General features: G+C 37.0%; 1 protein-coding gene across 18 annotated transcripts in view; it reads right to left on the reverse strand.

The window, feature by feature from the left end:
- Positions 1 to 20,771, reverse strand: part of LOC117415040 (voltage-dependent calcium channel subunit alpha-2/delta-1-like) — a 159,413-nt gene that overhangs the window by 55,021 nt on the left and 83,621 nt on the right. For all 18 annotated transcript variants that reach the window (XR_009329193.1, XR_009329194.1, XM_059027349.1 and 15 more), the window contains exons 7-10: positions 8,297 to 8,428; positions 4,845 to 4,914; positions 4,255 to 4,305; positions 2,147 to 2,246 (exon numbers count right to left, since the gene is read on the reverse strand). Coding sequence is in view for 16 of the 18 variants with exons in the window: in XM_059027349.1 (XP_058883332.1) it covers positions 2,147 to 2,246; positions 4,255 to 4,305; positions 4,845 to 4,914; positions 8,297 to 8,428 (353 nt within the window). In the remaining 2 variants the exon portion in view is untranslated. The remainder of the gene's footprint in view (positions 1 to 2,146; positions 2,247 to 4,254; positions 4,306 to 4,844; positions 4,915 to 8,296; positions 8,429 to 20,771) is intronic.

Raw genomic sequence — 20,771 nt, forward strand, 5'->3', positions numbered from 1 at the left:
AGCAATTATACCTAAAAGAACGACACGTGTTCCGTTTTACACTTTTTATAGCCTTTCTGAAATTACTGTGATTGATACATTTTCCCAAATTGTGTTATAGTTGAATGCATTACAGACACTAGCTGCTACAGAAATATCTTTATAAAAAGCAGCACTTGCAAAAACAAACAAACAAACAAAAAAAAAATTAATTAATGAAGTCAGCTCAAGCTAGTAAACACTGCACTTCAGGGATTTAATCATTATACCACAAAATGTCATACAAATGTAACAGACTAGATTAATTGAACAAGCCATCTGAGCTGTTTTCTAGAATTTGTATAAATTATTTTATTATTACTGCTTAATTTCAAAGTTTGCCCCTGGTGAGCTCAGGATTTAGAGTAATGGCTGATAGCTCACTTTTTCTAGACAATTTTGTCTAGATTAAATTTTATATATATATATTATTTTTTTATATGAATTGCTAATAAACTAATTTAAAACAGCATTTCTGAAATTGCTTCCCTACAGTCTCCCTTATCATGCCATAAACCTGTTTTACTGACTGGCTTTGTCGTGCAGATGAGGTTGAGGGCTTCAAAACATGACCATTTTTTTTTTTTTACCAAAATGGATTTAAAAGTATAAACTATTTTATTTAGTTTAGCCAACTATTTGATCGAATGTATAATAGTTTGTAGTTTGGGCACATATTCATACAGTTGCCTCAACTAAGAAAATGCTCGATTTTAGTTGTATTAAACAAAGGAGAAACATTTACTCTGTATTGGCTCTGTGTTCCTTCTGTGCTCCACTGCTGAACTCCTACCCCGTACGAAGCTTTATTCGAATACAATCTTAGTCCCAATTCCAGGTACTAAAAAAATGAAATGTCAGGCGCATGCTGGATGAACAGTGTTGTTCAATTGGTATCACTTAAAGTCCTAACTGGGGTTTATTGGAACAAACTGACATTTGCAGCAAGCTTCTCAAATAAATACATAGATAAATAAAATGATGGATGGAGGTTTTCTGGCTGCCATGGCTTCTGGGACACGAGTTAAGAATGCAATTCCAATTCAGTTCAAAAGACAGAACACTGGTGATTTCACTAAACCCATTCATTCAAGTGCAGAGCTCAACAGATCCATATTTCATTTTTTTATTTTTTATCCACAGTACCCCCAACCCAGAACAAGCCTCATTTTACTTGCAGTGCATTTCCAAACTTACAATATAAGGGAGTCATATTTTACCAGATTGAAGAATTTTACCAATAGACTTACTGTGAGTCACATGTACTAAACACGTTAAATATGAAGCTTTATTACTGAATTTCATTTTTTTTTTTTTATAAATTTAGTCGTTGCCAATTATTTTTATTATTTTCTCCCAATTTGGAATAGCCAATTATTTTTATTATGCTCAGCTCACCGCTACCACCCCTGCGCTGACTTGGGAGTGCGAAGACGAACACACACTGTCCTCCAAAGCGTGTGCCGTCAGCTGACCATTTTTTTTCACACTGCGGACTCACCATGCAGCCACCCAAGAGCTACAGCGTCGGAGGACAACGCAGCTCTTGGGCAGCTTACAGGCAAGCCCGCAGGCGCCTGGCCAGACTACAGGGGTCGCTGGTGCGCGGTGAGCCGAGAACACCCTGGCCGACCTAACCCTCCCTCCCCCCGGGCGACGCTCGGCCAATTGAGCGCTGCCCCCTGGGAGCTCCCATCCTCGGTCGGCAAAGGAATAGCCTAGACTCGAACTCGCGACGTCCAGACTATAGGGCGCATCCTGCACTCTACGCGAGTGCTTTTACTGGATGCGCCACTCGGGAGCCCCTGGATTTTAAGTTTTTACACAAACTTATTTCATTATTACTACTTCTAAATTATTTTATATATATATATATATATATATATATATATATATATATATATATATATATAAATAATGATGCAGAATGGTTCAGTTCACTTTATCTTCTGTTACTTCAATTGTATTTCCAAGTTAAATCCAAGCCGGTCAACCTGGGCAATAGCAAGAAGTAGTACATTTAGTGTTCCTGCTACAATTACAAAGATTGTCTCCTTTTGGTTGCTGATTTAACCAGTGTTGAATGCAAAGCATTGAAGGCATGGTTAGTGCCATAAAACATACTTACAGAAACTACATTCACATAGTCGTCATCAGAAAGTGTTTCCAACATCTCAGAGACCGACGTCCGGATCAACCTGAGCGTCAGGCCAGAAACACTTCCACTCCTGGTATTAAATCAAGGCAAATAGTATTCAAATTTCAACAAACCTTTACAACATCATTCAACTTATATTGGCTGTCAATTTAACTTATTAAATCTGCCATCATGATGCTTTTATAGGAAAAATATCATAAAAACAACCACCTTGTGCCCATTAATGTGCATACGAACATTCTATATGAATGACAAATAAAGAAATATGTAATGAGAGGACTGCCATTATGGTACACCGTGGTAAAAGCATAGTAATGTGCAGTAACTTGTGATCACACTGCCAAATGAATGTGACAATTTGAACTTTTAAAAAGGGCCCAGGTAGTCCAGGGATGATTTCCAGAAAGTAATTGTAAAATACATGTGTAAATATATTTTAACGCTTTTGTCTATGAAGCACTGTGGCTTTGATCATGTAGACCTTAAAGGAGTCTTTTGACAACAGTAATAGGATAAGATATACTATAGATAGCCTTTTCTTTATAAATTTACTAGTCGGCAATTGATTTTACCCCATTTTTTCTCCCAATTTGAAATATCCAATTCTATTTCAGGTTCAGCTCACCGCTACCACCCCTGCGCTGACTCTTGAGCGGCGAAGACAAACACACGCTGTCCTCCGAAGCGTGTACCGTCAGCTGACCGCTTCTTTCACTCTGCAGGCCTGCCATGCAGCCAACTATAGATAGACTTAATAAATCCCACATACAGTACCAGACGCAGAGTTGTGATATATACCCTGCACTGTGAATTAGTTGCATGACAACTAAGAAAAATGAACCAACATTAAAACTGAAACAGGGATGGTTTAAAAATAATGTGATAAAAACAGATCGAACAATTGCTTTATGTTCGACAGTTTATTAATCAAAAAGACTGAACTAGCTCTGAAAAGTTAACTGGAAAGAAGAAACTGATTTTCATTTTTATTGTCTCCATTTAGCTCTGGCCTTGTTACAGCACAATTTACAGCAGTCAGTTGTCTAGAATGCAGCCAGTGTCAAACCCCAAGTGAATGATACCACCACTGTCCTTTTTTGGCAGGTTATCTCATACAGAGACCTGTGGTGCACCACTATAAGTCAAATTTCCAAAGGTAAACAGTGCATAGGCATCAGGTTTTATCTTTAAAACTTGTAAATGCTACAGTGTGAAAACGCAAGGTAAATCTGTCAGCTGTGGCCGGGTAAGCATGAGAAAGATGGTGGTCGGCCACTAAAGCCATTATAAATGGAATAGGGTCACTTAGTCTTAATTGAGACATTCAGTCACTGAAGCAGAAAGGGTTACTGAGGTGGGGATTGTCAAATCGATTGCCTGGAAATGACAGTCAGATCTCAGACAGGAACTAGCAGCAGATGTAAATATTGCATTGATGGATTCTGTTGAAAATCACACTATACGATACAGTGAGTGAATACAACAAAAATGGTATGGAATATGAAGTGTCACCAAACATTATTTTGACAGTTGCCCTATAGTTTAATATCCATAGTTCTATACAGTAATATTAACCGTATAATTCCTTTTTTGAGTAATCATATTTTTTGTTTCTTGTTTTATCTTCGTGGCCAATCTCTTCAGATTAGCTGAAGTCTTTGGTGCTGGTATAAATGCTGAATTTTAGTATGGGTGAGCTGAATAATATTTTTTCATTATCATCATTGTGTGCTTTTAGCTATTCTGCTGGTAGTGTGTAGTTAATTCAGTTTCGCCGATATTGTGTCAAGTGAATGAGTAAGGATTCCTTGTTGAAAATCTGCTAGTTGCTAGGTTATCTGGGTTTGACAGGTGGGATCTTGATAAACAAGGTGCCCTGTGTTCACTGGATTTTTGCATTCTACCAGCCTCTTAATCCTGGGCTAAGTCAAACTGCAACCCACAGGGGGCATGCAAGAGATTCTGTCTGCAATGTTTTAGTGTAGACTGTTACATATATACACACACACACACAAACAAACACACACACAATCATGTCCTTATTTTAATTAAGGTGCATAAATCGTTGAAATACTCACACATCCACCAGAATCAGCATGTCTTTAGGTGAGGCAGCTCCCTGAATGTACCTGCAATTACATAAATATATTTGCTGTTTGGATTTTTGGTAGGATTTTTTGTAAAACAATAGTTCTTTGTCTCTCTCGTTCTCTCTCGATTAAAGGCCTTGATAATGCTGTCCCTTTATATTTTCAAACTAAAGAATGCTGAAATAATGCCAACTACAAAGATATTTTACAACTAATTGTACTGGTATATTTCATATTGCTTCTTTATATATCTTTTATTTTAATTTAAATACCAAATGCTCCTAACATGGTACCATTATAAAAAGCTTCAATGTAAGCTTATACAGTATATCATGCATTTTTATATAAATATAAATTCCTAAAGATATTTTGTACTACCAACCTTTACGGCTAATGACTTGCAATATCTTTAATTGTGCAGCAGTATCACTTCTAGGTCACATTGAAATGTAACCCTTTATTATTTTTAGAATGCTTTTTAAAGCTGGTATAAACTGAGCCTGTTCTAAATGCAATATATTTGGCAGTGATTTCACAAATTCAGCTTCCCCTTCCAAAGTACACTTTTTATCACTCACCACGGTCGCCGGCGAACATCGTATAGGTCAATTTTATTCGGCGTTTTTGAAGAATCCATCCATGGAGAGGCTAAAACAAATACATAAATGAAGTCCAGTTTGATTGGGGAACATACCGGTATTTTTAAACAAGTAAGAACATGAAATGTTGTATCCCCTCAAGAGTAAAACAGTTAAAAAAAAAAGATGAAATGCATTGCTCATGTGTTAAAAATGTGCATGATAATCTAAATGAAATAGAAATGCACCCCTATATATTCAGCATGTTTTCTCAAACTGTTTTTATGGTGGCTTCAGATACTGCCCTACACACTATAGCATGTACTCAAAAAGCTGAATGACCTTGTAAAAAAACAGGGTAGATTTTATGCTCTCTTTTGTTTTGCACAGAACACAATACAATTACAAATAACATAAAACACATTAAAAGCTGAAGATCTAAAATAAACAACTAAACTTTATATTGTTATAGATTTGCTTCATAACTGCCTGACAATTTTGAAAGGCACACAGAAATATCCTGCATAAAGGTATAGATTAGTAAGCCAAAGGGGTGTGTACATCTGGAGATGGCACCCATGACCTTTTACCAGGGACTGATAAGTAGTCAGAGATAAATAGTCAGATCACATATTAAGTTAGATTTAGCTCCAATAATTTTCACACAGTGTATTTTGCTTACATGTGTATTTTCCTTCTGGAATTTTAGGTGTACATACTAGCATTGGTTTTTGTTTCACTGAGAGATTAAAGACACTTTATAAACCTTGTGTTCTTTCTCTTATTCACATACTGCACTCAAAGCTGTACTTCAAGGTTTGGTATGAAGATCACAATATATTATGGAAGCTTGAATGTAGGTTAATAACAAATCTGCTGGAGTCACAAGATCAAGTTTTTTAATGATGATCCAGGGGCTGCTTAAGTCTCTAAAACCTCTTGGGTTTTTATTATCTATCCTCATGTAGCCACTCTTACTTACATGTATTCTAAAACGAGTAATTTTAACTTTTGTTTGCATCACACCTCCCACATGCACTGCATAACTCTAACCCCAAATTAGCAAATTCTGCTAATTTATAAGGAATTGTATGTTATCTTAAGTTATAAAACAGCAGGCAGAGATGCTGTTCTGTGACTGGTCAATCACACGCTCCATCCATTGAAAAATTTCACAATATCACCCACAGCCATCGTGATATTTCAGCACCCTGTCGTACCATACTTCATCGCATTATGCTTCTATTCTTTACCAGTACCTTAGGTCGTCAGCACTATAAAGAATGTCTTTGGAGCAGCATGATGTTTGTATGATACAGTATTCAGCAGAGGTCTCCAACCCTGGTCCTGGAGGGCCAGTCTCTCTCCTGGTTTTTATACCAACTGTAACCTAAATTACTTAATTGGACCAATTGAGTAATTTACTTTAGCGTACAGTTAGAACAAAAACCAGGAGGAACACAGGCCCTCCAGGACCAGGGTTGGAGACCCCTGGTATACAGCATCAATATAATGAGAAATATCATGCATAATGGATTAGGAAGTGTGATGCAACTCAAACAATGTTGAGTCTGGAGATGGATCTGATACTAAGACTTCGACAAGGCTTTGCCAGACATGCAGTCTCAAAGGAGAGCTTCAGTTTCACTGTCTGCTGTATCACCCCTTAAAGAAAATCGTTGCAGTGTACAGTACTATACATGCTGCAATAACTGCATTACCGCAAGTATGTTACTGTACCACGGACAGTTGAATCTTTAAAGTCACAGTGCCAACTAAATGAACCAAACAGATTCACAAACTATGTTTTAATTTATTTGTATTTATTTCGTAAACTTTTCTTGAGGCTATCTGCCTTGCTGTGCTCCTTACATGCAGATCCCCAGTCTACCTCCAGTTTGTCTGTCAGAACTCATCACATTTCTATCAACATTTCCTGTTCCAGATACTGTAATAAGCAATACACCATTTTAAACCCCACTGCCAAGTACTGACACATGCTGTGATAGCTGATACATGAATAGCATTAGGATGAGCTGAGCAATGGAATACCATCACTGAAGAAAGTTAATCAAACCACTATAATTAAAAATCAGGAAATGAACCACCATAAGTATTAATCTTCCAAAAAACTAAAACAAAACAGCTGGAGATGTACCGGACTACTGGCACCACGAAAAAAATTAAATAAAAATACTACGACTACAACTGTACAATTACTTGTAATAATAATGATAACAATAAAACAGTTGGATATATAGGGATGTTCAATAACTCTGATCTATAGATTTTACAAGTCCAACCTTTATTTTACAACAGAGTTGCCAGAGGTCAGGGTGGTAACCTTTTATCAAAACAAGACCTGTTCTGTAATGGGACAGCCCATCTCTAGTATGTCCAATAGGAATGCATGTCTTTATTTCCAGTCTTTTGGATCATTTCCAAGTCACGTCTGGTGTGGATTGACATTCGACGGCTTCACTCCCATCGCTCTGTCCAGTGTGGATGCAGCCTTACATTAGCTCAACCACTCAAGTATTAATTAGCAACAAAATAGGAAAGTAATTTACAAATGTAATGCATGTCACATGGCAATCGTGTAACTGCTTAATTGACTAATGTAGAACGTGATTTGCCACGTTCATAAATGATTAACAAAATACAGCACATATACACATGAAAACTAAAAGCTCAGCTTGTGCATTGTAACCAATTGAGGGTTCATTAGATGTAGGAAATTAATGTTTTGAAAAGCTGATTTCTTTTTACTTAATTAGCTTCAGCAAAGATAATGGATGGAGAGTGAGTTATTTATGGGAGAATACTACATGGGGATCAGTGACAGAATGGCTTGACCACATGGATAAAATAAAGCAAAATGGATATTTATTTGTAATGGTAGGTACTGCTAAAAACATATGTGGCCACACAACGTTTTTGACTGAGAGAATGAAATATCACTGTGTACCAAATAAAAAGGCAGTGTGTCAAACTGTACTGTCTCTATCATACAGAAACCTAAACTGTCACATGACTACAACACAGCAGTCGTTCTCTTGTTTATAATTAGACATTGTTAACAGACATCAGATAGTATGCTAAACAAACTCTACTTCAATACAAATAAATTTGGTGTCATGATAATTGCCTGTAGTGGTCGCTTTTGGAAGTAACCTGTTACATGGTTGGTCTGGCACTTTGTCCATTTCTAGGTCACTGTTGTTATTTACTGTTTAGTGGTGAGAGTGTTTAACAATTGAGTACAATTACATTTTTACTGGGATGAGTCCCCATCTGTAAAAAAAACTGTTTTACTTCAGAGAAAAAAAATAAATAAAACAATCTCAAATCAGGGTTGTCATGTATGACGGCCCTTAAAAAAAAATAAAAAAAAATGTATGACCATTGTGGCTTCCTAAAGTATCAGACACCCATTATAGTTCTGTACATACCTGGGTAATATCGTGCCAAACCAGTTGCACTGCCGAACACCTGCCACAGTAACGTGGGATCTTCATCACGGTTCTTCTTAAAAACATCTTCCAATGCTGCAGTCCAGTTCAGTTCGTTTAACACTATAGTGGCTGTAAAAGAAAATAAGGAATTTCATTGCATACCAAGTTAGCAGTGTACAGTTTGTAACATTAGATTTTATATATATATATATATTGTAAACGGGCCATCACTTATTGTCCTCCGTTGCCCCTTTAAAAACAGACCCGCCACACAGAAATTGATTTTTACAGCGCGGTTGCGCTAATTTTTAATAAACAAAATAAATAAAAATGAAGCCAAAACCTACCTCCGTTTTGGAGTGCTCACTACACAACAGGAACCTAACTAATAAGCCGGACAGCTAAGCTGTTTACCGGCTAAAAACAAAACACACACAGTTTAACACAAACACAAAAAGAACACACAGTTACTTTTTTTTTTTCCTCAATACGATTGACTACACCAACAATCGGGCTTCTTACTTCATGGCAGCCCCGAACAGACTGGCTGTCTTTCTTTTAAACCCTGCACCTGGCTCTAATTTACAATTAACCAGGTGCGGGTGATAATTAAACTAATAAAACAATTAAACAATGAACAAACAATTACAGTTCTGGCAGGGAGGATTTTAACCCTCTCCCTGCTGTATTACAATATATATATATATATATATATATATATATATATATATATATATATATATATATATATATATACATACAGGGTAAATGCATTTGTTTTAGGATTCTGGTGCTGTACTGTACAGTATTTACCCGATAGCGCTAAGCTCAATTAGACATGTACAAATCCTTGGGGTCATAAAATAATTTACTCCTGAAAAATTTGTCATACCATATTTCATTTAAATTGTGAACTTTATAAACCAGCATACAAATGCACATTACAAGCTAGCCACTTAACAAATCTCTGTTTGCTAAACAAAAGCTAAATAAAAAAATGTTATGGATCAAAATTCAGAGCATGACTACAGTTTAAGGTTTAATCCTGGTGTAACATGCGAGTTGCAGGTGTTTATGCTGGTGTGATATGTGTGTTTCAGTCTAGCTTGTCTTCTTTGTGGGAAGAACCATGACATGATTTTGAAAGTGTTTGTTATGCAGAAAAAATAAATTCCAATTGTAGAACTCAATCATATTTTCGTTTGTTTAAGACACCTGAAAGAAAAGCCTCTTGATAAGCACCTAACACACTTAACATTCCTTAATAACTGCAAGCTGTATGGTAAAAATAAAAAGCTAGATCTCGAGAATTGCTACACAGCATCCAACTCAAATACATCATTACCCTGCAAAGCTTCTTGGGTCCCTTCATTTGGCATGTAGGCATTACAAAGACAGGCCTTGGACCGCATCCATCTTTTATCCGGTATCAGCCTATTATTATTACTAATATGACATTGTGTGAAGAAAATTATATTCATCGCTACACAGCCGATGACATCTATTTTCCCTTGATAATTCCGTGGAGATAGAGCCTTCTTCCTTTTTCTATCACGTCTTTATGACACAGGACTCAAAAAGCCTTGACAGTCCTGTAAATTAAATTTTCTACTGAAATTGCAATCAATATAACATTCTGCTACATCTCCTCCTGCTCACACGCTGTCTCTCTTTTTTTTTTTTTTTTTTTTTAAACAGTGCAGGAAGGAACACTTTTGATGATATATTTAATCTGCCAGCCATGGCGCTGGAACTGACTCAATTTACGCTACTGGGCTGGCCCAGGACCGCCGCATATTTAGGTCTGCAACCCCGTTCATTTGCGGTTTAAGACGCCTTTACATGTTCACATATGTGACTGAAAAGCAGGCATAAAAGGTAGTGATTTTTTTTTTTAATGGAACAATAGCCTGCACTCAGAATGGAAGCTATGAAGCTACTAGGAAATAATCCTTGATTTGAAACAGATGTTTCTTATTATTAATTTTTTAAGGCTATCTTTAGGGGTGAACAGCTCTGGATACTGACTAATGTAAACTAAAACCTCATTGAACACTGAACTTGAATACTGGAAGCAGTTTTATTAGACAGGTATGTTTACATAAATTTAAATCAAAGTTGCCTGTGTTAATGTGTATATATGGTACGTGTATTGATTTGGTTGTTATCAAAAAAACAAAAAAAGCCTTGCATATTTTTTGCCTTTCCCCAAATGTAAAACCAAAAAATCTCTGACATCATAGAAAATCCGCGTTTATCATAGAAGGCGGCCTAAGTCTTGCTTTGCGTTCATACATATGCCGGTCCAGGGCTGCCTTTTCTTTTTTGGGGGTATTCACATATGAGAAAAGGCCGCCCTGGGATGCCTGTGAATGGGGTATATCTTTATTTGAAGAGCCTTTAGGTCATTTACTATCTATGAAATGATAAAACCCTTCTATTCCCCAATGCACACATTCATACAGCACTGGAATAGGCCTTTTTTTTTAATATCATCTCAGCAACCAGCAATGCATTAATCCTGGACCACAGTAAATTCAGCCAGAAAATACAATTCATTAAATGTCTATTTAGGATCATGTGCTATATTACAGTGGTTCTCAAACTTTTTGGGGCCGCCCCCCTTCTTGTCTGTGGTATGTTTTTTTTTTTTTGCACGAACCAGCCACCAATCATCGTAAGAGCAAATTTAACACTGTAAATTACAGTTTACTGATTGTGACCAACACTTACTACATAGTAAGCTAATACTATGAACATACATTACCACATGGCAGCGGACTTCATCCCCAAAATATGCAAACTTAAAAGGCACAAGTCAGATGCACAGCGCCATCTACAAACTTTGACATGCCTGGAGGTGTCAGCATAAAGATTTGTTTTAAGTTAATATATACCGTATAACAGGAAATTTTAACTGGTATTAAATTCGGTGGATTTACACAGATTTGCATTTATACTTTTAATTCCAAAAACATTTAAATAAATGTTTACTTAATTAAATATGTCGGTTAAAACAGTACCTCATTTACAGTAACTCGTTATAGCATCTACAACGCAACTGCAGCAACTGGGAGAGCAACAAAGAAGGCCTACAGTATTTATCATTCTTATATGGCCCTTAATTTTAAGAACCAAGACACCACTACCATGCAGTAATTGTAGGGCAGTATTGCCACATGTGAAATCTTTAACAATAAACCCAAAACGAAAATGCTTTAATTTTCTTCGAAATCATTTCAAACTGGTTAATAGACTAGCAAGCACTGAAAATCAGCTCAGTTTTATACGATGCAAAACATTTTAACGTTTTGTTTTGTTTCTGGACTTTGCGATACCTGCACGATGCCTCCATTAATTACCATATCTACAACGCATCGACAATAACACTCAACTTTTTGTTACAGACTTTCAACAAGCCTGAGACAAACAATTTTGGCTGTTACTTAATTGAACCCTTCTAAAGAAAGAACACAAAAATGCTTAAACTAAAAAAGAACAGTCCTACTACAGTAGCAGGCAGTTTACACTGCCTCTGGGTTTCTGATCGCATTATCCATTAATGTAAATGTCCGGTCTACTTTTAATGTTTTCAAGCAAATTGGCTTCGTCACCATTCTCATATCCACTTTGATATCTGACACATTATTTCTCTTGTCCAGCGCTTCTTTAACCTGTTCTGTCCAATCAAAATAGCCAATAAAGCCCAAATAAAGTATCTGCCCATTATACTGTATAGCCTAGGTTAAGTCTTTTATACCCAACTTAAAATCAAATTACTGACCTTTGTATGGAACCAATTACCAAAGATTTACAATAGCCTATTTAGTTTAAGTTGCTATACTAAAGTTATGGTCTTTCAGGTCTGATTAGCAAAACTTGGTTGGTCCAGGATTAGTACTAATCAAGGTCTGTGAAACCAACCATGAGAGTCCCTAATTTCTGTTATTTTCTGGATGTTTAGCTGCGGCACAAAGCTGCTTCAGAGATAATTTTATACTGGGTGCCTGAGTGGTTACATTATTCATCAGAAACCAGTCCAGTTAATTTCAGCTAGCTGCTCCCAACTTGAAGCATCTTGTCACTCTGTGGACTAAGATTCTACTGTCTGCAGGAGAAAGACATTATGAGTGTAATCTGCAAGCTTTTCTATAGCTCAGGGAGACAAAACTATAATCTATACAAAGGAAAAAAATAGGATCTGAATTCAAATTTCAAAATTATATTTATCAATTTAAATATGTAAATATTATTTAAAAAAAAAAAGTCTATAAAAAAAGAGAAAAATAGTTCATCTTACCAGTCTCTACATTTTTTTGTATTATTTATTTTCATATAAAACACTACAACTATTTCATTAGTTTTTAGTATGGTTTGCAAAGCAATTTTTTCAAAGGCAGAATAAATCACTAAAAAAGAAGGGCAGGGCAGAATAAATCACTAAAAAAGAAGGGGCTCTTCTGTATTCCTTTTATTATGCAGTTTAATTGACAATGCTAATGAATTCAAACTGGATTTCCTTCCTGCAACACTGCACACTAAATAGTATCTGACAACAATTGAAGAAAGTCACCCAAGCTAAATTAAATGACAAAAACCATGACAGGAACATGGGTCTTTGTGTGGTATCTGCATGGTAGCAATTACCAAGAATCTGATACAGGAAATCTAAAAACAACAAACCTCATTAATGGTTATCAATACTAATGAGATGTTTCTAGTGTTTAACAGGGTGCCAATCGATGACCAGCATAGGTACAACTGTACTATTTATCACAAACTGAACCACTGAAGCATTCACATGTGACATGTCATGCTCGAATACAACAGATGCAATTGTCATGCTAACTAAAGCATTTTCAAATGAAAAAACACATTTATAGCACAGTACTTTCCAAACACATTTTCACAGTGAAAATATATGTTAGAATGTTCACTTTGTACATTTCTTTAAAGGCACGCTCCTTGCTATGTTACTGTAAATCTACAACAATATTAAAAAGCCATTCTGATAACTGTGCTGTGTTTCCATTCATAGTCAAATTGAGCATGACTAAGGGCTGGGAATCAAGTCAGTTGAATACAGTACTGCATGCAAAATTTCTGCTGAAAAATCAATGGAATACTGATTTTACCACAATTCCAATTATTATATTATGTATTGTTATATAGTGGTAGGCCTTGAATTATTAAGGCATATATAACATACTACATATCCATAATATGCAGTACGTTGTAGCTTTTATAAGAATGTTAATTGATTTTAAACATTATTAGACACCTAAGAATTCCATTCTCATAAAATATCCAAGAAATTTAGGCTTAGGCTGAATTCAGGGGAGGGATTACTGAATGATTGTTGTCCCATTTAGGATTATTGAATAATTGTCTCATTAGATCACTTCCTCATATGATATATAAAATCACAAAACTTACCTAGGCGTTACTGTCGCAATCCAGTTGCAATCCTAAAACTGTGTTCTCAATTTAAAAAATGTCTGAATTAAACTATGAAGATGACATGCTATCACAGGAAACAAACAACAGACCAGGATCCATCCAAAAATCAGATTTTTCTCCCCAAAAAAAAAGGATGAACATCAAGCTTGACCTGCCCAGCAAGAACACGATTCTCCCGTCGTTCTCCAGCCGACCACAAGTGAAGAGACCTGTCCGGTGGTTAAAAAAAAGGGCTTGTACCAGGAGGTCCCTGGTTCAAATCCCGGTTCACTCACCAACTCACTGTGTGACCCTTGAGCAAGTCATTTAACCTCCTTGTGCTCCGTCTTTCGGGTGAGATGTTGTTGTAAGTGACTCTGCAGCTGATGCATAGTTCACACACCCTAGTCTCTGTAAGTCGCCTTGGATAAATGAAGCCACTGTGTCAGTCATAAATAAAGGCTGCTCAAAGTCTCTTGAAATTATGAAATTCATGAGGAGAATAACTTGCATTCTCAATAATTTCACAATCCGTGCTTCACACATAACAGGAACAAGTAATGATCTAGCTGATGGTTTATCTTGTTTTCAGATCCAACACTTGAAGAAACTGGCCCCAATCGCCAATCCAGTCAGCTTACCAGTTCCAGACTTTCAGAGCCTAATCCTATAAATGACTTTCCCAGCCATCTACTCTCTTCAGCCCATAAACTCATGGTGAACTCCTAGCCCCCCAGACCCTGGCTTCATACAATACAGGTTGTAAATCCTATCTCCACTTCTGTTCAGCTTACCATCTATCCTGCCACACTGTGTGTTCCAATCAGTTCCTGGTCTTCATCACACACTGTCATGAAAAACTCCACCTCCAGCTATCTACAACAAAACATATCTATCAGGCATCCAATTCAACCTACAACTAAATGGAATCAACCATCCTTCTATCACAGACTACTGCAACCATCTTTATTATTACATGGAATTAAAAAATCCTTACTCAATCCCACCACAGCTTGTCTACCAATAACTTTCAACATGTTTCAATAATGCTCCTCAAGATCCCTTGTTCATAACAGAAATAAATAAACCAGTAACTCAGTAATGGTTTTTAGTCCACCTATCCATGCTATTCATGCAGGTTTCACTTCCACAAATTTTTTAGGCCATTCTTTCAGGATCGGAGTAACCACTTCAGCAGTCAAAGCCATACTTTCCCATCACATGATCAAACACTTTGGTATATGGGCTTCCAGGGCAGTAGAACAATATGCTCCAGAAAACACAGCTGTTGCTCAACTAGCCATGAGCCAATAGAGTTTGGTGGGTTGGGTATATTTTATTTATTGAATGAGTTTATTCCTGTATGTAACAGGGGAACTCTGTGCTGACTGTCTGGCGCATGCGTGGTTCTGCAGGAAGAGGGCAGCAGCCTTGTAAGATCTGCCTGTCAGTCATGGCGATGACATGGAGAGGTGGGGAAGTGGGTGTATTGGCTTTCCCTCTCTCTGAGTGGCTGAGAGGCGGGCCTTGGGGGATTGCTTGGCCCATAAGTACTGTGCTTGGTTATTTCATTCAGGTGGCCGTGATTGGGAATACTCAGAGACGCTGGCTGAGAAGGTCAGTGTAAACATAGACCAGGCAGGAACGCCAGTGGTTGGAGCGAGAGAACAAAATAGGCAAGCACGGCTGAGGAAGACAGCCAGCCTAGAACAAGAAAATAATATATAAAATAAATTGTTACGCATCCGAGGGAATGTGTGTGAGTAGAAGGGGGAACCTTGGCTACCCCAGTATAAAGTGCATAACAGTGTAGGACGGAGACCCGAGCTGACTGGCTTAGTGGCAGTGCAGGCACAGTGTAAGCAGCACCTTTATTTTGTAGTTTTATTACTGTGTTTTATTTTCCCTTTTCTTTCGCCTTTTGTTATTATTTCAGAGCACCTGTGAGTGTGCCAGCATTTAACTGTTTACCACTATTGTTATTACTGTGGTCCTGTTTACCGTTGCCGGCATTCAGGCCACAGACAACAGCACCCTCTGCGGACTAAAATAAATCAAAGAAAATAATAAAACTGGTTATCAGTGCAGTGTTTTCAATTAAACCTTCTGTCTCCCGTGTGTGTCAGTGAATTGCCCACCACCCTTCCACACTGCACTTAAATGGAATTTCACTAATTATGTATGTGATCCTTTCTGAAAACTTTTGGGACTACTTTCCAAAAAAACTTTCTCATCGGATGGGTACACGACGAATCATTAGAAGTTTGGTTCGAGGCGCATAACTCCAATCACGGTCAACTACCATGCAGTAGAGCCTTAAATCGACAGCCACTGTAGTGTCTACTGTAAGGCAGACTAGGAATTCATGGGGCCCTGAGCAAGAATAACAAAACGTGTAGGAAAATGCATAAAGAAATAGGCCCATAGAGGGTTTACACACTGCATTAATAATAAAGCAAATCATATCACAATATACTACATTTAAATGAAGCTGCTTGTCAAATACAAAAACAATGAATAAAATAACTGCTTTCTTTAGAAAAAATATATATGAGCCAGGTTCAGGTTAATTGCGGTCATCAGTTGCTTCAGAAAAATCTTTGTTTCTCCGGGTACTTGAAGTATTGGTTTCATTTTTGGATCTTTCCCAGCAAAGCCACTTCTTTCATCTTCTTTTCGTGTTTCAGCTTCCTCTTAGCACTCCCACTTAAATAATGTTGATTGCTAGAGGAACCCATACTGGAGTTTTACTAACATTGACAATGTCTGACTTGACATCTGTGAATTTTAACTCACACTGTTAGCATCTGACCAATCACAAAGCATTTATTTACATATTGGAGCCGCGTGTGAGTGTGTAATAGTTTGCTGAAAATGCAGACATAGTTTTATGACAGCCTAGAAATCTGTCAGCGAAAATATATTTAATGAAAAACTGACAAAAAATGAAAAATGTGACATTTTGAAATCTAACATGAAATATGTTATATCATTTTGTAGTTTCTTTGATTACATGATGCTAAATAAAATATAAAAATTATGTTTATATACAGTTGTCCCACGTTATAACCCTCTTTATAACACCACCCTCACATACTGCCAGCTATTCTCACTGAACAAATGTCACCAATATAAAAACAGTGCTATTTGTAGCCATTATATCGCCACACCGCTGTCCGCCACCCGCCAACTCCCTATAACATCATTATTCTCTAACATAATTGAAAGTTTAGTGATGAATCGCTATAAAGACTGGAAGCCATTCATGAATATTGAAAGAGACACAGGATATATTTTAAATGGGTTTCCTAATGGAATCTAATCTAATAAAAAAAAGTCAAAGATTAATGAGACAACATACGAGAATCAGAGGATCTGTGAAATGTACAGTATCTAATCTAATTTGGGGCAAGATGAAACCCAAACAGCTGCAGAATAACTCCTAGATTCATGTAAAAACTGATAATACTTCAAGCTGAAATACTTTTTAAGACAGAAGCATGAAGTGCTATCTTTTTACACTGCAAAATCCTCACTACAATGTTACCTTTGGATTCCATCCACTGTTTGCATCTATGCGAAACAATATGTGTAACTTATTTGCATCTGTTATTCTGGTATCCTTGTGTTGGTTGCATACTGTACAAAACACACTATTGTCTTTGTTGTGCTGAAACTATGTTTTCTGTACTCGCTGGGGTTTAACAACCCTTGTTATATTGCCACCCAGTAGTGCCAGTTTGGTGCCCGTCTTGTACTTATCGGCATTAGCTGGGAGAACTGTTCTTCAATCCTTGAGTATGAGTAATTAATATTTGTTTTGTTTTATGGATTGTGTGTTTTATTTAATGGAGTTGGAGCTCTGTTCTTTTATTAATATTATAAAGAAATATTACATGTGGTATAAAACAGTTGTTATGGAGTGGAGCCGTGGTTCCCTGTCAGTTGACAGCTCTGCCTTGCGCTTACATGGCGCACAAACTAGAAATCAGAGCATGATGGGCAGGTTAGCTGGGTCAGGTGCTTGCTTTCCATGAGAATACACCCGTTTTTCATTGATTATATATGGGTTAAGATACAGTACCTCGATTCCCATAAAGTTGTGAATCAAAGTTTCTAAAATACACTAAGGTCAATTCAGTCTGTTTCCACTGGGGTTGTCACTTTTTTGTCAAATAGATTTATCAAATAAAATAATTTCATGGAAACATATCCTATGTGGGTCAGTTCAGGGTGTGAATGGGAAAAGCGAACAAAGCACTCCCATCATGCAATAAGCAAGTAAATTGGTGACGGACTGAATTAACCAATTTACATGTGCTATTTTTATCGTTGTGTGGGCCGAATCTACAGTAGATAATAATTCATATGTACAATTAAACATTTGAGCTTGCTGGGGAGAAAGTAGACATCTTTGATCTTTTAAGAGCCGACGAACAGAACGCTTGAATGCTCACTCTCACATTCTGTTTTATCTTCACCAGCTGCAGAACACGACCTTTCAGATAAAGTTACCTGTCAAGATGGACTCTGATGTGAGCCCAATCACTCTGCGAAGTCCATGTACAATGAAACCCAGATCTGACTGGGTTACACCTTATGGCAGTTTTTAATTTTCATGTGTATCAGTGAGTATTCAAATGAAATGTCACCTTTCGGGTTGCTACATGTCCTTTTCCTTATTTGCATATGTAAGGGCTCATCAAGGAAAACATCTAAGTACAGGGAAATGTTTTGGTCTTTGATCTATGTATCCCGCTATCTCAATTGAAAGCTGTAAAATTTACTTGTTTTTTACTTTGTTTTTTTATAGATTTACGACAACTTAAGCCATGGTAGCTCAAGTTAATTTTGTAAATAGTTTTCATTACACCCAATGTAGGTCAGCATCCAGACAATTACAATTTCAAACAGAATATTTGGTTAGTATTTTGGTTATCATCATTGAGTACTTTGATGCATGTTCATTACTCAAACATCTAAATTGTTAATACATTACACAGAAATATCAGGTTTTTACTTTATGCTAAGGCCCAGAAAAATATGTAAGACTAATGAGTGTGCAAAATCTGCTAGCATTTATAAAACAAGCTGTCTAAAAATATCATTTAGCACTTCACAAAGAAGTTTCTAGATTCTGCCATTTGATAGCAGCTGGGTATTATTTAATTTCCCATGAGATTAGTATGCAAATACACTGTGTCTGTCTTCAATGGGAATGGCTGCTGTCGCATAGAGCAGAACAGATCAATTCATGCTTTCTAAAGCCATGTCCAATAAACACTCTGGGGTCCAATTAATCAACTCTAACTGAATTGATCTGGCTGAACTGGAAGCCTAATAAAACTGAAACAGCGGAAACAAATAATCTGCAGTAACAAACTCCCACCCAGTACACACAGAGAGACAAAGTTCAACCTAATTCCTGCTGATAAAGACGGAGAAGTCTATGGTTAGCAAGATTTTTCTTAACCCCTGTCACAGCTATCAGTCTAGCTAAATGTTACCTTAAGGGGGCCCGTGTAGCTAACCATTAAATCTCTAATGGCTGTTCCAGCAGACAAACATGAATGTGAATCCTGTCAGGGAAGTTGACTATCAATCATTTCCCCTGTTTAGTCCACCCCCTAACATCAATATCTATAAGGCCTACTTTACACTCATGTCAAATGGCTACCTAAGACAATACCTTCACCACTTGTTATTTTTTTCCTGTAGATTGAATTCCCAATAAATCATATCAGACTTCACAGCAATTAGATAATAACAAGTTTAAAATGATGTAACAATCTAATATGACCAAAAGCAACTGTCAGTCCAAAAGACATAAAGCAGTATATACTGCATATTGAAGAGATTTGTTTGGTGCTGGTGTTCCTTATCCCAGGGGACAGGCAGAGACTCACGACTGAATCAATTTGGTTGCATTTCAACAAAGACCCTTTATAATATTTTATTTGTATAATAAACATTATATTTTACTCAATACCCAATCTTCTGAGTTAGAGTACAGTAGGAGATCAAAATCACTTCTGCTACCATAATTATAGGGGTTGTGCAGTTGACAACTGAATACAATTGGAGTAGTGGGAAGCATGTAATCAACAGATGAAAAGAAAGCGAGCAATGTGGCTTGCTTAAATCACACCTCTCCAGAGGCCAACTGATGACAGCTTATTTGATACCAGTAATTCCTTTAAGAGCCCCCACTATCTTTCATATAATTAGCCCATGAAAGCTGGAATAAAAGCTGAACCAAACAGGGACATAAATGGCACAATGGAATACATTGCCGCTGACTCATCCCAGTTTGTCATCTCCTCTATGGTAAAACACACAGTAGACATTACAACTGGCCAATACATTTGAAACACTGAGGGATGACCTGGATGAATGAGCACCCACATTCATGCATTATTTTTACCACAAACCCATTTTCAATTGATAGATCTCAAAAAAGTTTTTTTTTTTTTTTCAATACTGTCGACAAAAAGGGTATTTTACAATCCTCCCATTCGGTTTCAGGTCATTCATGTATTTCAATGTGTTCTACCAGTTTCATAAACATGATCCCACCTGGAGTTGCACCTCAAATCAATCAAAATGACAATGATTGTACCCTGAGGTCTTCCGAATCCCTCTACAAGAACAAAGAACCAACCAATAGGTGCTCTGATCTTTCAAACCCCTCTACTAATTTACAAAGCACAGAAAATCTATCTTGAAGCGTATTGAAAATATCCATTGTCTGATTAACTGCCAACTGGAACAGGGAATTCATAATCTCAGCCTTATTTTATACCAGGAGCTGTGGTGTTTTAATTAATTTGGCATTGAATTACCCCCTTCCTCCCCCCCACCCCCCTCAAGTGTAAAGCATTACTAAATCAACCATTTGTATCTATGGGTCACAGTCCAGGTTCACATATAAACAAGGTTTCAGCCAAAAATTGTAATTATGTTCATTATTGAGAGCTACAGTCTGTGGAAGGAAAGGGCATTTCAAATTGATATGCTGATCACAGCTCATGAG

The sequence above is a fragment of the Acipenser ruthenus genome, chromosome 7 (assembly GCF_902713425.1).
Source record: "Acipenser ruthenus chromosome 7, fAciRut3.2 maternal haplotype, whole genome shotgun sequence".
In the NCBI taxonomy this organism is placed as follows: domain Eukaryota; kingdom Metazoa; phylum Chordata; class Actinopteri; order Acipenseriformes; family Acipenseridae; genus Acipenser; species Acipenser ruthenus.